The following is a 15,182-nucleotide window of genomic DNA, read 5'->3' as shown; positions in this document are numbered from 1 at the left end:
ACACCTTTAATCCCAGCACTTGGGAGGCAGAGGCAGGTGGATCTCTGAGTTTGAGGCCAGTCTGGTCTACAGATCAATTCTAGGACAGCCAGGGTGACTACACAAAGAAACCCTGTCTCAAAAAACAAGCAACAACAACAACAACAAAAAGAAATGTAGTAATCAATTAAGAGTTAGGGATATAGCTCAGTGGTAGAGTATTTCTAGAAAGGAGGCAGCCAGCCGGGCAGTGGCACATGCCTTTAATCCCAGGACTTGGGGGGCAGAGCAGAGGCTGGTGGGTCTCTGTGAGTTCGAGGCCAGCCTGGTCTACAGAGTGAGTTCTAGAGGGAAAAAAAAAAAAGGAGGTAGCTAATGTCAAGGTAATGTGTCCAAAGTCACATACCTACCTACTCAGCCTCATGTCAAAGCATACACCATGTCTATCTACCTGTCTTTTCAGATTGTGTGGGTCATTCAGGCTAGCTTCTTCAAAAGCAGGGGTTTCACCTGTCTAGAAACACCTTCTGCAGGGCTAAGTGGAATAATCCAGTGTCTGACTCACCAAGACCTAAATGACAGAACTCTAGAACTTTAGGAAGCCTTTGGAACTGAGACTCAGTAGTGGAGGTGTGGTTCTCAGACATCTGATCTCACGGACTGCTATGCTCTGTGAAAGAGCATTTGCTCTCCTGGTGGGTACAGTGTCCCAAATAGAGCAGGCCTCAGGGGCCACAGGAGAAAAACCAGATGGTCTTGGAGCCTGTTCATGCAAAGACATGACTTAGGGGACAGTTGACACACTTGAGGCCCTTACCATCACAATCCACACTCTTCATACTATTCATTAATCCCTCCTCCTTTTTATATGCAATTTTTGTTGTTTTTGTTTTTTCAAGACAGGGTTTCCTGTATTATGGCCCTGGCTCTCCTGGAACTCACTCTGTAGACCAGGCTGGCCTCAAACTCAGAGACCCTCCTGCCTCTGCTTCCCGAGTGCTGGGATTAAAGGCGTGTGCCACCACCGCCCGCCCTGTCGTGGGTCTTGTTCTTGGTTCTTTCTTACCTGCTGTGCTCCTGCTCAGCTATCAACAAGTCGGCCAACCTCAGCCTGCTGCAGTGAGGACGGGTGGGGAGGTTCAGTTCTTTCACTGTGACTCGGCTCCTGTTCCACACTAGGCTGAAAGGTGTGGAGAAGTGCAAGGAGGAGTTGAGCGGCCACTGCTTCCGTGAACCGGCCTTCCTTCCCACAGACCCGGACCACTGCTTCCGTGAACCGGCCTTCCTTCCCACAGACCCGGACCACTGCTTCCGTGAACCGGCCTTCCTTCCCACAGACCCGGACCACAGAATCTCTACTGTCCCTTAAGCCGGCTGGGTCCTCCCTCCTCCCTCCTCCCTCCTCCCCCCTCCCAGGGTCTAAAGCACCCTGGAGAATTAGGTGGGGCAAAGGTCACAGAAGGATTCAAGGGAAGAGAGTAATGTCCTAAGGTTAGACCGTGGTGACAGCAGTGTGGCAAATGGACAGGGCGGCTGTGATCAGAGAACAGAGCAGTTAAGAGGCCATCAGGACAGGCAGGAGCAACAGCGATGGGGCAGGAGAGTGGCCTGACGGCAAATCCACAGCATGGGCAGAAAAACAGGGGGCAAGGGCCTTGTGAGCCACCCGAGGCTTTTTAGATGTGTGTTCCTTTGAAGGAGGAAAGAAGTGTCCAGGCTCTAAAAGCCAGGGCAGCTCTTCTGACCCCGCAAAGACTAGGTCTCTGAGGAGTGAACACATCCAAGAGGTTTCTGTCATCTCCAAATCCTATTACTGCCATCATCCTGAATTTGGCTGGTGAGAGCCACAGCCCATTTCAGAGGCAAGATAATCCCCATCTTGCTGCCTCTAATTCTTTAGAAAGCAGAAAGGTTAGCATACTGAAATGCGAACCTTTTCAGAGCAGCTGTTCTCTGGATAGAGGCTATTTGGTAATGTCTATACAGTCTGCTTGTCACACTGAGGGGGGCATGAACAGCTGCTAAGGTTACCCAGATGGGCAGAGATCAGGCACATTCCTGAACATCTTACAATGCACAAGTCTGACCACAGCAAAGAATCATCCAGCTAAAAATGCACACAGTGAGAAACCCTAATTTAAACACCTATGAGTTTATCAATTCACAGGAAGCCACTCTTCCCAGGGGACACTGGCCAGCTCCCACTTACTTGGTCATGACCATGTAGGGGCCACTGAAGAAAGAAAAGGTAGGCTCATCATCAGCTTGAATCACTTCCTTTTCTCCAATTACTGGAAGAGATCCTGGATAAGTGAGCTGCATCCCTGGAGTGAGATAAAACTGAAACCAAGGAACAGCTTCAGATTGTGAGGGAAGAAACTGGGAAAGCAAAATACCCGCAGAGTCTTGTCACTTGGGCTTAGAGCTGCTGACTACTTAGTAAATACATCTATGTACTGTCTTTGTTGTGGGTTGGCTGAATTTTGAGACATGGCCTAGCACTATGTAGCCCACAGTAGCCTCAAACTCAAAGAGATCAGCCTGCTCACCTTCCAAGTGTTGGGATTAAAGGAGTGTACCACATGCCCAGCTATACTACTTGTTTTTGAGACAAGATCTCAATATGTAGCTCACACAGACTTCAAATGCATGATCTCCCCGCCTCCACCTCTTAGTTCTGGGATTACAGGAGTATGCCATCTCATGTAGCTTCTGGCATTTCTTTTTACAATGACACATCCTTCTAAAGGGTAGCATCATAGGCGTGATCCTACATGATCCACAATTAACTTTATACTATTTGAATTCTGTAATATTCTTTCCCTTTTACTGAGGTGGTTCGCAGACAGAAGTCCAACATCTTACCTGAAATGATGTAACTGGGACTGAGGGGACTGTTGTAGTCTAAATGAGAACTGATATTTGGTCCCCACTTACTGGAGCTGTTTGGGAAGCATTAGGAGGTGTGGCCTTGTTGTAGGAGGTGTGTCACTGGGGGTGGGCTCTGAGGTTTCAAAAATGCACTCCATTCCCAGTTAGCTCTGTTCTCTGCCCTGTGCTGTGGACCAGATGTGAGCTCTCAGCTAGTGCTCCTGCAGCATGCCTACCTTGCCAGTTGCCATGCTCCCTACCATAAGGTCATGGACTCTAATTTTCTGGAACATGAGCACCTAAATGAAATGCTTTCTTTTATAAGTTGCCTTGATCATGGTGTTCTGTCATGGCAATAGAAATGTAACAAAGACAGAGGCCTATCGTGACCTCTCCAGAATCCAGGCCTGTGTACAGCAAAAGTCAACATACCTGTGCTGTGGATACAGCTCCACAGTAGAGCAGCTGCATATCATGCCAGAGGTCCTGGGTTCACCCCCATCATCATCAACAGGAGGTGGGGGGAAAGCCAAAATTCTTTTTGCCTCTACCCCCACCCCAAGCACCTTGGTAGAAACAATAGAGACTGGAAAAGCAAAGGTCATTCATTCACCCAGCAATGTTCTCCAGTGGGATGGACCACTTTCTACACACTTCATATGGTGCCATTCAAATAAATTCTATATGGTGTTTACCATTTTTCAGTAATGACGGGAACACTAAGAAGTATCTTTCCTACAATGCAAAAGAGCAAAGAAAAAAAATATTCTGAGGATAGGAGGGAGGAGCTGAGGGCTGGTATCATATATAATTCAGAGACAAAGCACTTGCTTAGGATGCAAGAGGACCTAGATTCTTTAATTCTCACGAAAGTCCCAGACACTCTCCCTTAACAGAGAGGCAGAGAGCTGTGCCAACTCTATGGATTTGCTTCCCGATGGCCTTGCCTCCCACAGGTTTAATGAATATATGTGAAATGCTTTTAATGAATTGAGGAATGTTTTGAGGACAAATAGTATCTGCTAGTTAAAGAAAGAGGCCATTGGGGAACATAGCTGGATGGATGAATGACCTTTGCTTTTCTAGAGTGGGGGGAGAAATCATCAGGTTTAGCCTGCTCTAGAGAGTGAATAAGGTAGTTTACAGCTGTAATCCCAAGCCTGGGAAGCAGATGCAGGACTGCTGCAAGTCTGAGAGCCTACCTCAAACCCCACGCCCAAAAAAGAGAAGAGCTGAATGAGGTGGAGAGATGTGCTCATATGATTCTCTAGCTAGACCAGCAAACCTTGGCTAGGAGTGGCAACCTCTTACCTTCCCAAAGCCAAAACTGTAGATGTTTTGGGCAGAAATGATTCCAGGTTTGAGCTGTCGGTTAGGAGAACTATTTGGGCTCCTAGAAACATTTAAAAGAAAAAAGTAAGAATTTATCATTCATATCCAAAGGATCAACACTAAACCAAGGCTTCAAAACTGTGTGACTGTTATCATAATTAGCTTCAGCCATCTACCTGACACAAACCTAGAGTCACCTGTAAACAAGAACCATTAACTAAAGAACTCTCCAAATCAGACTGGCCTGTGACCAGGTCTGTGGGTCATCTCTTAATTGGTAATTGCTGCAGGAAGGCCCAGCCCACTGTGGGTAGTGCCATTCCTAGGCAAGTGGCCTACACTGTATAAGAAGTGAAGCTGGCCAGGCAGTGGTGCTGCATGCCTTTAATCCCAGCACTCGGGAGGCAGAGCCAGGTGGATCTCTATGAGTTCGAGGCCAACCTGGTCTACAGAGTGAGATCCAGGACAGGCTACAAAGCTACACAGAGAAACCCTGTCTCAAAAAAAAAAAAAAAAAAAGTGAAGCTGAACAAGCAAGCCAGCGGGAACAAGTCAGTAAAAAAACTGCTCCTGTTAGAGTTCCTGCCATGATTTCCCTCAGTGATGGACTGTGACCAGGAAGTGTGGTGATACTTTGTTTGTGCTCTAACAAATAAAGCTGGCCTGGAGATCAGGGTGCAAAACTAGACACTAGAGGCCAGGCAGTGGTGGCACACCTTTAATCCCAGTACTTGGGACGAAGAAGCAGGAAGTGACATGGCTGGGCGGAGAGAGGAAGTGATAAGGCAGGATAGAGAGAAGAGCTCAGCCCTTTTCAGTCTGAGGATTCCTAGAGTTAAGAAATCTAGTGGCTGCTCTACTTCTCTGATCTTTTGGCTTTCACCCGGATATCTAACTCCAGGTTTTCATTATTAAGACCAATTAGGACTCAAGCTACAAGGAAGTGTAAACCAGATAAATCTTTCCTCACCAAACTGCTTTTGACATTTATCAAAGAAATTATGTGATATTATGACATTTATCACAGAAACAGAAAACACACTAAGGCAGCTGATATTATTTAGCCTTTTTTCCCCACTTTGTGACAAGGTCTTTTTATGTAGCCCAGATTGGTATGAGATCTTCTACATTGTAAGCAACTTTCAAAAATCTAGAATGACAGGGACAGCTGGCTGCCTGGACAGTCATCCAAAGTTCTTCTGCAAAGTTGGAGCATCCATTCTTCAGCCCACGGGCCTAGGGTCTCTCAGTTGCTTCTCTCTGTGTCCTGTAGAATATCTGGCAGTTTCTTCTGCGAAGCAGGAACCTGAAGGACCATCTCATCTTGCAAAGTTCACCTTCCTATGGGTCCTGCATGTCCAGTTGTTACAACATTTTGTCAAGCAGTCCAGGCAAGAACAGTTTCTTGCCCAAATGGCTATTTTTGCCAAGAAGATGTTTTAAAACAGACTTTCTGGACAGTGAGACATGTCTGCTCCTGGCAGCACCAATTTACTTCAAAGAGAAAGATGGGTATCCAAGACACTCCATATGTTGCTTACAATGTCCTGTTTACCTAGGTAATATTATATTCCTTCTGAGGTCTTTGATGTAGTTGAAGACTAGATAATTATTATTATAATTTTCCTTGGTTAAATTAGATATGAAACTTTAGACTCACAAATATAGGATAGATAGAATATTTTCTTTGGTTTTGCCAAATACAAATAGACTAGATATTGTAACTGTAATTCTTGCTTGATAACTGTTTGTTATATGTAATTTTACTATGTTAAAGTTAAACCCTTCCTTTTTGATTAGACAGAAAAGGGGGGGTGTTGTGGGATGTTCTGTATGCTGTGAATGTGTTCCTCTGATTGGTTGATAAATAAAATGCTGACTGGCCAGTAGCCAGGCAGGAAGTATAGGCAGAATAAGCAGACAATTCTGGGAAGGAAAAACAGAACTGAGGAGTAGACGCCAGCCCGCCTTCGTCTAGGGAGCAGCATGTAATGGCACACAGGTGAAGTCACGGAAAATGTGGTGACATATAGATTAACAGAAATGGGCTGAGTTTAAGTGTAAGAGCTAGTCAGTAGTTAGCCTGAGCTAATGGCAGAGCAGTTTTAATTAATATAAGCCTCTGTGTGTTTATTTGGGTTCAAGTAGCTGCAGGACTGGTGGGTGAGAGAGATTTGTCCTGACCTCGGGCCAGGTGGGACACAGGGAAACTTCAGCTACAATATATTGAGTTTGAGGCCAGCCAGGGCTACGTGAGACCCTGTCACAAAAAGAAGGAGAAAAGACTTTAGGTAGCTGACAGTGGTAGCACACAGCTGTAATTCCACCATTTGAGAGGCTGAGGCAAGAAGATCTCAAGTTTGAAGCCATTCTAGGCTAGTGAGTTTAAGACTAGACTGGGCAAGGTTATACATGTCTGTAACCCCAGCCCTTGGGAGGTAGAGACAGAGGATACAGAGTTCAAGGCAAACTGGTGGCCACCTGAGTTATGGGGGAGGAGATGACAAAGGATGGTGGGTACAAACAGGCAGTGATGGTGTATAGCAGCAGCAAGTGGCACTAAGGTGGATGGCTCTCTTTTGGTATTATTTATTTGTTTGTTGTTTGTTTATTATGTACACAGAAGAGGGTGCCAGATCTCATTACAGACGATTGTGAGCCACCATGTGGGTGCTGGGAATTGAACTGAGTACCTCTGGAAGAACAGTCAGTGCTCTTAACCTCTGAGCCATCTCTCCAGCCCGTTTTCTTCCTACCAACAGCCACACAGAAAAATACCAAACACTTCACTAATTTGTATATTATCTTAGCACAAGGGCCACAGCAATTTTCTCTGTATTCCAACTTTAGTATATGTATGGCCAAAATGAACACAATTATAATTGACTTTTTGTTATGGAAATGAAGATGGTGTAATAGACACCCTCTGAGGAAGGATCTATGATTCTCAGCTCCAGGTATTTACACTCTCACAGGTCATTTCAGGCGGCTCTGTTAGCTCAGTAGGATATTGCAGAAACAATGGAGTCAGTTACTTGGGCAAAGGAGGGATGGCTGGGTGGGTAAAGGTGATCACCACTGAGCTTGATGACCAGAGTTTGATCTCCAAGTTACACATGAAGGAGAGAGAACTGACTCCCACAAGTTGTCCTTTGATCTCCACTCAAGCATGATGGCATGTGCACAAATGGGTACTTGCACACACACATGCACATGCACACACACATACAATAAGACATAATAACAATAGAGAGTCATCTCCAAAGTAAGATCTACCCTGACTTTTGCCCTGCTTTCTTTTGGATCAGTGGTTCCGGGGGAACTTTGAGGACATTCAAGCAGCCACTAGGGATCCAACCCCAGCAACAATGTGCCAGTCGTGTTAGTGTGCCATTTTAGAACTAAACCCCATTCAGTCAAGCCTTCAGATGATGGCATCCCCAACCCCTTCTCTTTCCTGACTCACAGAAATTGTGTGAGATCAGAAATACTTAGTATTTCAAGTTGTTAAATTTGAGAGGTGATTCATCATGCATCAATAGATACAAACAATGGTCAGAGTTGGAAAGAATCATAAAGCATATCTTCTACAACTTTTTCATTTTAGAGATGAGAAAAATACAGCCCAAGGAGAGAGACCTGCTGGCCAACAAAAGGACAGGGGACATCTCCAAGGACTAGACACAAATGCTGCTCATCCAGCCACTGCTCTTCCCACTACTACACTCAAACCACCTGCATAGCAGGGCTCTATCAATGTGGTGATATTTTATTTGTGCTTTGATAAATAAAGCTTGCTTGGAGATCAGGGAGAAAAGGTCAGCCATTTTTAGTAAACAAAGTCAGGCAGCACACGCCCTTAATCCGATCATTTAGCCGGCAGGGTCTCTGTGTGTTCAAGGCCATACTAGGGAACAGAGCCACATGTAGTGACACATGCCTTTAATCCCAGTACCAACCACAGAGATGTGGAGGTCTGTACAGACAGACAGTGACAAGAAAGTGAGGTAGCTGGGCTAAGAGCCAATGAGAGCAGAACAGCAAGGCATATATATAAAGGCGTGGGTAGACAGGAGGTAACGTGCATTTGGAAGCTGCAGAGTTGGTAAGGGTGGCTGGTGGCTCTCCCTAGTTCCCTGATCTCTCTAAGGCTTTCAACCCTGTATCTGGCTCCGTGTTTTTCATTTATTAAGACTGTTTAGAAATTCATCTACACATCATCTCAAGTTTTACAATAGCAGTGCCTTCTATTTCTTTAGTTTTTAAGAGCTTGGTACTGTGTCATGCATGCAACGGATGCTCAGCTGATGCTTCAGCAGTTTCAACTCAGACTCAATGAAAACTATTCTGCTGCCAGATGTGGTGGCACATACCTTTAATCTCAGCACTCAAAAGGGGGCAGGCTGATCTCTGAGTTCAAGGTTTGGTCTGAACAATGAATTCCAAGACAGTCAGGACTATGTAGAGAGACTATGACTCAAAAAACCAGCAAAAAAAAGGGAGGAGGAGGAGGAAGCAGGAGGAAGAGGAGGAAGATGTGACTGCTCTAATTCTGCTCTTGGAAATACTATAGGTCCTATCTAATTAGCAATTCAGCAGTGACAGGCTTCCCCCTCCCTGCTTCAACCTGTTATGCTGCTAAAGACCCAGGAGGCTCCCACCAGGAGGGCTGAAGTGGTTCAAAACTGTGCTCACCCCTGGATGAGGCTACCAAACCACGGTGGGCTGCAGATGAGACGCTGAGGGGAGTCGATCTTCTTCAGGAGGTCATAGGAGAAACCCTGGATGATAGCCTTCATATGTGAAGTGCAGCGCTGCATGAACTCCACCACCTGCAACACACAGCAGAGACACTCAGGGCTGACAGTGGGAGGGGATGGAGGCTTCAGCATGCAGATGAATGGTCTGAGTTGCTGAGAGCTCTCAACAGGGAATCTCTGGAAAGGGAAAGACCCTGGTGATTTTCTACAGACATGGAATGTTTTCATGGATAGAACCTGTCAGCCATTTCCTCCAATTCTGTCCTTCAGTGGGTGAGGAAGCTACGCCAGGGCACAAGGAAGTGCTGGCACTCTGCATGCTGTTCTGTGTTACATTTGTCATGTTATTTAGTTCTCATTAAAACGTATCACAGGATTAAGGAGGTGGCTTAGCTGGTGAAGTACCTACCATGTAAGGATGAGGACCTGAGTTCAGAGCCCCAGAACCTACATGAGAAGTTGGGCAAGGTGGCACATGCCTGTGACTCCAGCACTGGGGGTAGAGGGCATCAGGGGAAGGAGACAGGTAGATCGTAGAAGCTCACTGGTCAGGCCTACCAGCCTGGTTCAATGAAAGATCCTGTCTCAAAAAATAAAGACGGAGGGGCTGAAGAAATGGCTCAGTGGTTAAAAGCACTTGCTGTTCACTCATCCAGAGGACCTGAGTTTGATTTCCAGCACCCACATGGCAGAACCAGCATGTGAAAGTTGTCCTCCGACCTCCATACTCACACCAAGGCACATGCACATCATAAATACACAATACACAGTAATACTAAAGGGAAAGACATACTTTAAAAAACTAAAAAGATGGGGCTGGAGAAATGTCTCAGAGGTTAAGAGCACTGGATATTCTTCCCAGAGGACCCAGAGTCTAATTCCCAGCACCCACATGGCAGCTCACAACTGTCTATAACTCAAGTTCCAGGGGACCTGACACCCTCACACAGATATAAGTGCAGGCAAAAAATACCAACTCAAATAAAAAACTGAAAAGATAAAAAATTAAGCTGTTGAGTGACTGAGCAAAGACACCTCATACTTATCTCTGGCCTCCACAAGCACTTAACTTGTTTCAACTCAGGTCTCTCTGTCCAATGTTAATGCTAAGACCACTGTATGTTTGTTCTCTCCCAGGGATCCTGACTATTAGTCCATATTCTTCCACCAGGCATGGTTGGATAAGGAGGCCCCACTCTTACCTGAGTGCTACGATCCTTCCCTGCTGCCAAAGCCCAGGCCTGTGGGTTTCGACCCTTCTCATCATGGAGTCGCAGGTCACCCCCTGCATTCAGCAGTTTACTGAGGATCCACTGGTTGCCTGAAAAAGCTGCTGCATGGACAGGCGTGCTCCCATCAAAGCATCGGCTAGAAACAGAAAGAAATACAGTGAGTGTCCATGTTAACCTTCCTTCCTTCCACGGAAGGGCTCAGTATTACAAGGTCTTCCAGTCATTAACAGTACATTTTAGGGATGAAGATTACAATATTGCTTGTGAGAACACTAATCTGTGGTAGCAAGAGCTTTACACATATTCCTTTTTAATCTTTTTTATTCAGTCTTGATCTCAACCCTCTAAACAGAGTCAAAAGGGCCTACCCAGGTAGGGATTTAAACCTGTGTTCTTTCCTTACCGCCCCCAAGGTTTCCCTGGAACATTTTTCTTCATGATGTCAGTACTTTGGGGTCAGGCTCGTTAAACACAGAGACCACTCCTCTCATGTGACAAGTGCTCTTCTATCCACACCAAACTCAGCAGGAGAATCCAACAAAAGTTTGGCATCACCAATACAGCCAAGGATTTGTTCCTCAAAAATTCCACCAATGCTAGGAAACTAATTGAGGAATGAGAGTTGGCCTTTATTGTGTCCCAACAAGATGAGGGTGTAACATATATAGCCAAGGTTTCTTTTTTGGTTTAGGTTTTTGAGACAGGGTTTCTTTGTGTAGCCCTGGCTGTTCTGGAACTCGCTCTATAGACCAGGCTGGTCCCAAATTCACAGAGATCTGCCTGCCTCTGCCTCACAAGTGCTGGGATTAAAGGTGTGTGCCACCACTGCCCAGTTTAGCCATGGTTTTTTTTTTTTTTTTTAAAGATTTATTTATTTATTATGTATACAGTGTTCTGTCTGCATATACACCTGCATGTCAGAAGAGGGCACCAGATCTCATTACAGATGGTTGTGAGCCACCATGTGGTTGCTGGGAATTGAACCCGAGTCCTCTGGAAGAACAACCAGTGCTCTTAACCTCTGAGCCATCTCTCCAGCCCTACCCATGGTTTCTTAACAGGATACACATCAGAATCACTTGGGAGCGCTCAATCCCTTTAATTGAAAAAGAAACAGCAATGAGAAAAGGAAATAAGAGAAAGTGATGAAGAGGAAGAAAAATGTTAAGAAAATTTAACGACAACAACAACAACAAAAAACCCTTCCAGCTTGTTTTCTTGCTCAGAGGCAATTAATTACAAGCTCTGTATTCTAGATATTTTCTATGTATATACACGTCTGAGTAAGAATACGTCATACGAGGCTGAAGAGATGGCTCAGTGGTCAAGAGAGCACACTGATCTTGCAGAGAACTTGGGTTCAATTCCGCACGCACGCACGCACGCACGCACGCACGCACGCACGCACGCATGCACATATGGACACACAGGTTGGAGAGAGAGTTTAACAGCTGCTGCCCTTTCAAGTTCTTTGTCATTTTTGGAAGTGGGGCACAGTGGTAGACATTTACCTAGACGCTACAAGGAACCATAAAAACATTCAAGTCATTTTACATCTCTATGGATTTATAAACACATCTTTAAAAGATTTCCTTTTTTCTTTTCCTTTTCTTCCTCCTCTTTCTTCCTTCTCCTCTTTTTTGACACAAGGTTTCTCTATGTTGCCCTGGCTGTCCTGGAACTTACTATGTAGACCAGACTAGCCTTGATTTTCTTTTCTTTCTTTTTTTTTTTTTTTTTTTTTTTTTTTTTGGTTTTTCGAGACAGGGTTTCTCTGTGTAGTTTTGCGCCTTTCCTGGATCTCACTCTGTAGACCAGGCTGGCCTCGAACTCACAAAGATCCACCTGCCTTTGCCTCCCGAGTGCCGGGATTAAAGGCGTGCACCACAATACCCAGCTTTCATTTTATTTTTAATTATGTGTATACAAGCAAATATGTGCACACAAGAGAGCAACCACTCATCTACCATACACCTCATCTACTATTTACATAGTGAAATTCTATCTTGAAGACATTTAAGTGATTTGATCTTTAAAGAACTAAGCTCTAAATCTGGACCAAACAGAGTTAAATGCAGGAGCCTGGAAAAAGTTGGACTTTTACCTAAGTACTGCAGGGGATCCCAACAAAGCTAGTATCTGCAATTATCAGTTGAGCCCTTTTTACACAATATAATGGAGATGGAAAAATGCATGTGAGACTAGGAAAATTCTAGAAGGAAAGACAAGAAATGTCCATTGTGTTCCTACCCCTGGATATAGAATTGGTACACTGAATGTCATTTTATCTTTTTACAAGATTCCAAGTTTTCTCCTATGAAACAATACAAAACATTTAACATGAGAAGTTTTCGAGTGTATAACACAGGGCTTATTTAAGTAAGATGAGAAAAGATTTATGATTGTCCATATACTGAGATTCCTTTAAAAATCAGTTCGAATCACACGAATGCACACACCCATGTTGTGGTTCAGATCAATGAGAATTGTAAAAGTACCTGCCTTTTTTTATTCCCTGTCAAGAATTATAGCTCAGGTGAGCACGTGTTAATACCTAGAAAGAAACAAGTATTTCCTAAAGAGACATTCATATGCTACCAAGTCATTACATTACTGGTCTTCCATATTAAAATTTGTACCAAATATTAAACTGAGATTCTTTTAATTCACAACTATAAAAGTCAGGCAAAAGTCACCCTTTCTGAAAAATTGATATCAAGTACATGTTTGTGGGTATTTTGAACTGTTTGAGCAAATGGAGTATATAACATAAATTATAACCCAGAGAATAGAAATAAACCAACAGTGATAGTAATTAGTAATGACTCGTTATTCTCCCATAATTATTTTATAGGGTGAAGTATAATTGCTTAGAAAATCAACTTTATTGGTTTAAACATTTCTTTTTTTTCTTTTTTCTTTTCTTTTTTTTTTTTTTTTTTGGTTTTTCGAGACAGGGTTTCTCTGTGTAGCTTTGCGCCTTTCCTGAGACTCACTTGGTAGCCCAGGCTGGCCTCGAACTCACAGAGATCCGCCTGCCTCTGCCTCCCGAGTGCTGGGATTAAAGGCGTGCGCCACCACCGCCCGGCGGTTTAAACATTTCAAGATAGGGGCTGGAGAGATGGCTCAGCCATTAAAGGCTAGGCTCACAACCAAAAATACAAGATAGATATATAACTATTTTATTGATAAAAATTAACAAAGGTTCTTATTTTTTTAATATTTTTGCCAAATAGGGGCTAGAAATAAAGAAATGCAGTCAGGCCAGGTGGTGGTGGCAGCAGTGGCGCACATCTTTAGCCCCAGCACTCGGGAGGCAGAGGTAGGCAGATCTCAGTGAGTTCAAGACCATCCTGGTCTATAAAGTAAGTTCTAGGACAACTAGGACTGTTACACAGAGAAACCATGTCTGGAAAAACCAAAAAGAAAAAAGAAAAAGAAATGCAGTCAGGCATGGTATGACATGCTTTTAATCCCAGAACTCCAGCAGCAGAACAGATTTCTGTGAGTTCAAGGCTAGCTTGGTCTACACATGGCAAGCTCCAGGAAAGCACAGAATACATAGTGAGACCCTGCCTCAAAAAACAAACAGCTGGGCAGTAGTGGCACCCACCTTTAATCCCGGCACTAAGGAAGCAGGTGGATCTCTGAGTTCAAGGCCAGGCTGGTCTCTGTGGTTACACAGAGAAACCCTGGCTCAAACAAACAAAAGAAAGAAAAGGGGAAAAAAGAATCGTATTTCTGCAGAAGTTTTTAAAAAGCTGGCAACAGTAGTGCCATCTTACAAAGCTTTAATGACCCTGACAATGAACTGGATGTGGAAGCACATATCTTTAATCCCAGCACTGGGAGGCAGAGGCTGGCAGGTCTCTGTGACATGGCACATTCCAGGACAGTGAAACCCTGCCTCAAAAAGAAAAATAAAAAATAAAAATAAAAATAAAAAAGAAAGAAACCGTAAAAATGACAACAATATTGTAATGTGTGAAGCATTTTCATAAAATATTTAATTAAAATTTAATTACAATTTAATGAAACCTGATAAAGTTAAGAAATTGCATGTAATTTTTTGGAAAAACAAGAGAATGGTAACAAATGCCTATAATTAACAAACTTAGGAAGTAGATGCAGGAAGATTAGGGATTCAAGGCCAGCCTCAGCTATATCAGACCCCGTCTGTAGACAGAGAGATGGCCGAGTAGGTAAAAGCGCTTGCTACGAACCTGACCACCTGAGTTTGACACCACACTTCCAGGTCCAACACGCTAAGAGAACTGACTCTCTCAAGGTGTCCTCTAACCTACACACACATACACTTCCACACTCTGAAACAAAATGTAAAAAAGTATTTTTTTAAAGCTAGCACACTCCTAGAGCTTGTACAGTGGTTGGCATCTGTAATTCCAGCACTCTGAAGGCTGAGGGGAAGATCATGGACAGCCTGGGCTAAATAGTGTGTTTCACACAGCATGGGAAGCAGAGTAAGACTCTAACTCAAGAAAAATGATGTTTAATGCATAATCTTTGTTTTCTAGAAATTAGTATTATTATACTTACTGGTTTGGATCTGACCCATAATCCACCAGAACATCAACTAATTTCATATGGCCCAATAATGCTGCAACAAATAGCGCTGACTGGCCCAGGCTGTTAACTGCATCAACACAAATTCCTGTAAAGCAAATACAGAATCAATATAAATATCAAGAATCATCCTGCAATGGGACTGCTGAAACTTACATTGAAGGAAAATTTTGTTTCTTGTGTTTTTTTTATTTTTGGAAAAATTATTTAATGTATCTATGTGTGGGTGGGTGCATGAGAAAGCCCGAAGAGGACATCCCATTCCCAAAAGCTGGAGTTACAAGAGGTTGTGAGCTAGGAACCAAACTCTCAACTCTTAACCAATGAGGCATCTATGCAGCCCCGGGTTTTCTGACTTTTGAAACAGGGCCTTGTGGAGCCCAGACCAACCTTAACCTCCCAATCCACCTGCTTTGACCTGTTG

The 15,182-nt window shown here is 43.9% G+C and overlaps 1 protein-coding gene and 1 non-coding gene across 3 annotated transcripts in view; both read right to left on the bottom strand.

Annotated features, from left to right (window-relative positions):
• Positions 1-15,182, bottom strand: part of Tex14 (testis expressed 14, intercellular bridge forming factor) — a 127,094-nt gene that overhangs the window by 57,678 nt on the left and 54,234 nt on the right. For both annotated transcript variants that reach the window (XM_037200667.1, XM_028878244.2), the window contains 6 exons: positions 14,732-14,846; positions 10,145-10,310; positions 8,878-9,014; positions 4,162-4,243; positions 2,189-2,319; positions 1,046-1,159 (listed from right to left, as the gene is read on the bottom strand). In XM_037200667.1, the coding sequence (XP_037056562.1) occupies positions 1,046-1,159; positions 2,189-2,319; positions 4,162-4,243; positions 8,878-9,014; positions 10,145-10,310; positions 14,732-14,846 (745 nt within the window). The remainder of the gene's footprint in view (positions 1-1,045; positions 1,160-2,188; positions 2,320-4,161; positions 4,244-8,877; positions 9,015-10,144; positions 10,311-14,731; positions 14,847-15,182) is intronic.
• LOC114699302 lies at positions 6,953-7,056 on the bottom strand. Its single transcript, XR_003735508.1, has one exon. It is a non-coding gene; the product is annotated as a U6 spliceosomal RNA (small nuclear RNA).

This window comes from Peromyscus leucopus, chromosome 8b (genome assembly GCF_004664715.2).
Source record: "Peromyscus leucopus breed LL Stock chromosome 8b, UCI_PerLeu_2.1, whole genome shotgun sequence".
In the NCBI taxonomy this organism is placed as follows: Eukaryota; Metazoa; Chordata; class Mammalia; order Rodentia; family Cricetidae; genus Peromyscus; species Peromyscus leucopus.
Note: the sequence above shows the minus strand (reverse complement) of the source record. Positions and strands in the feature narration are given on the sequence as shown.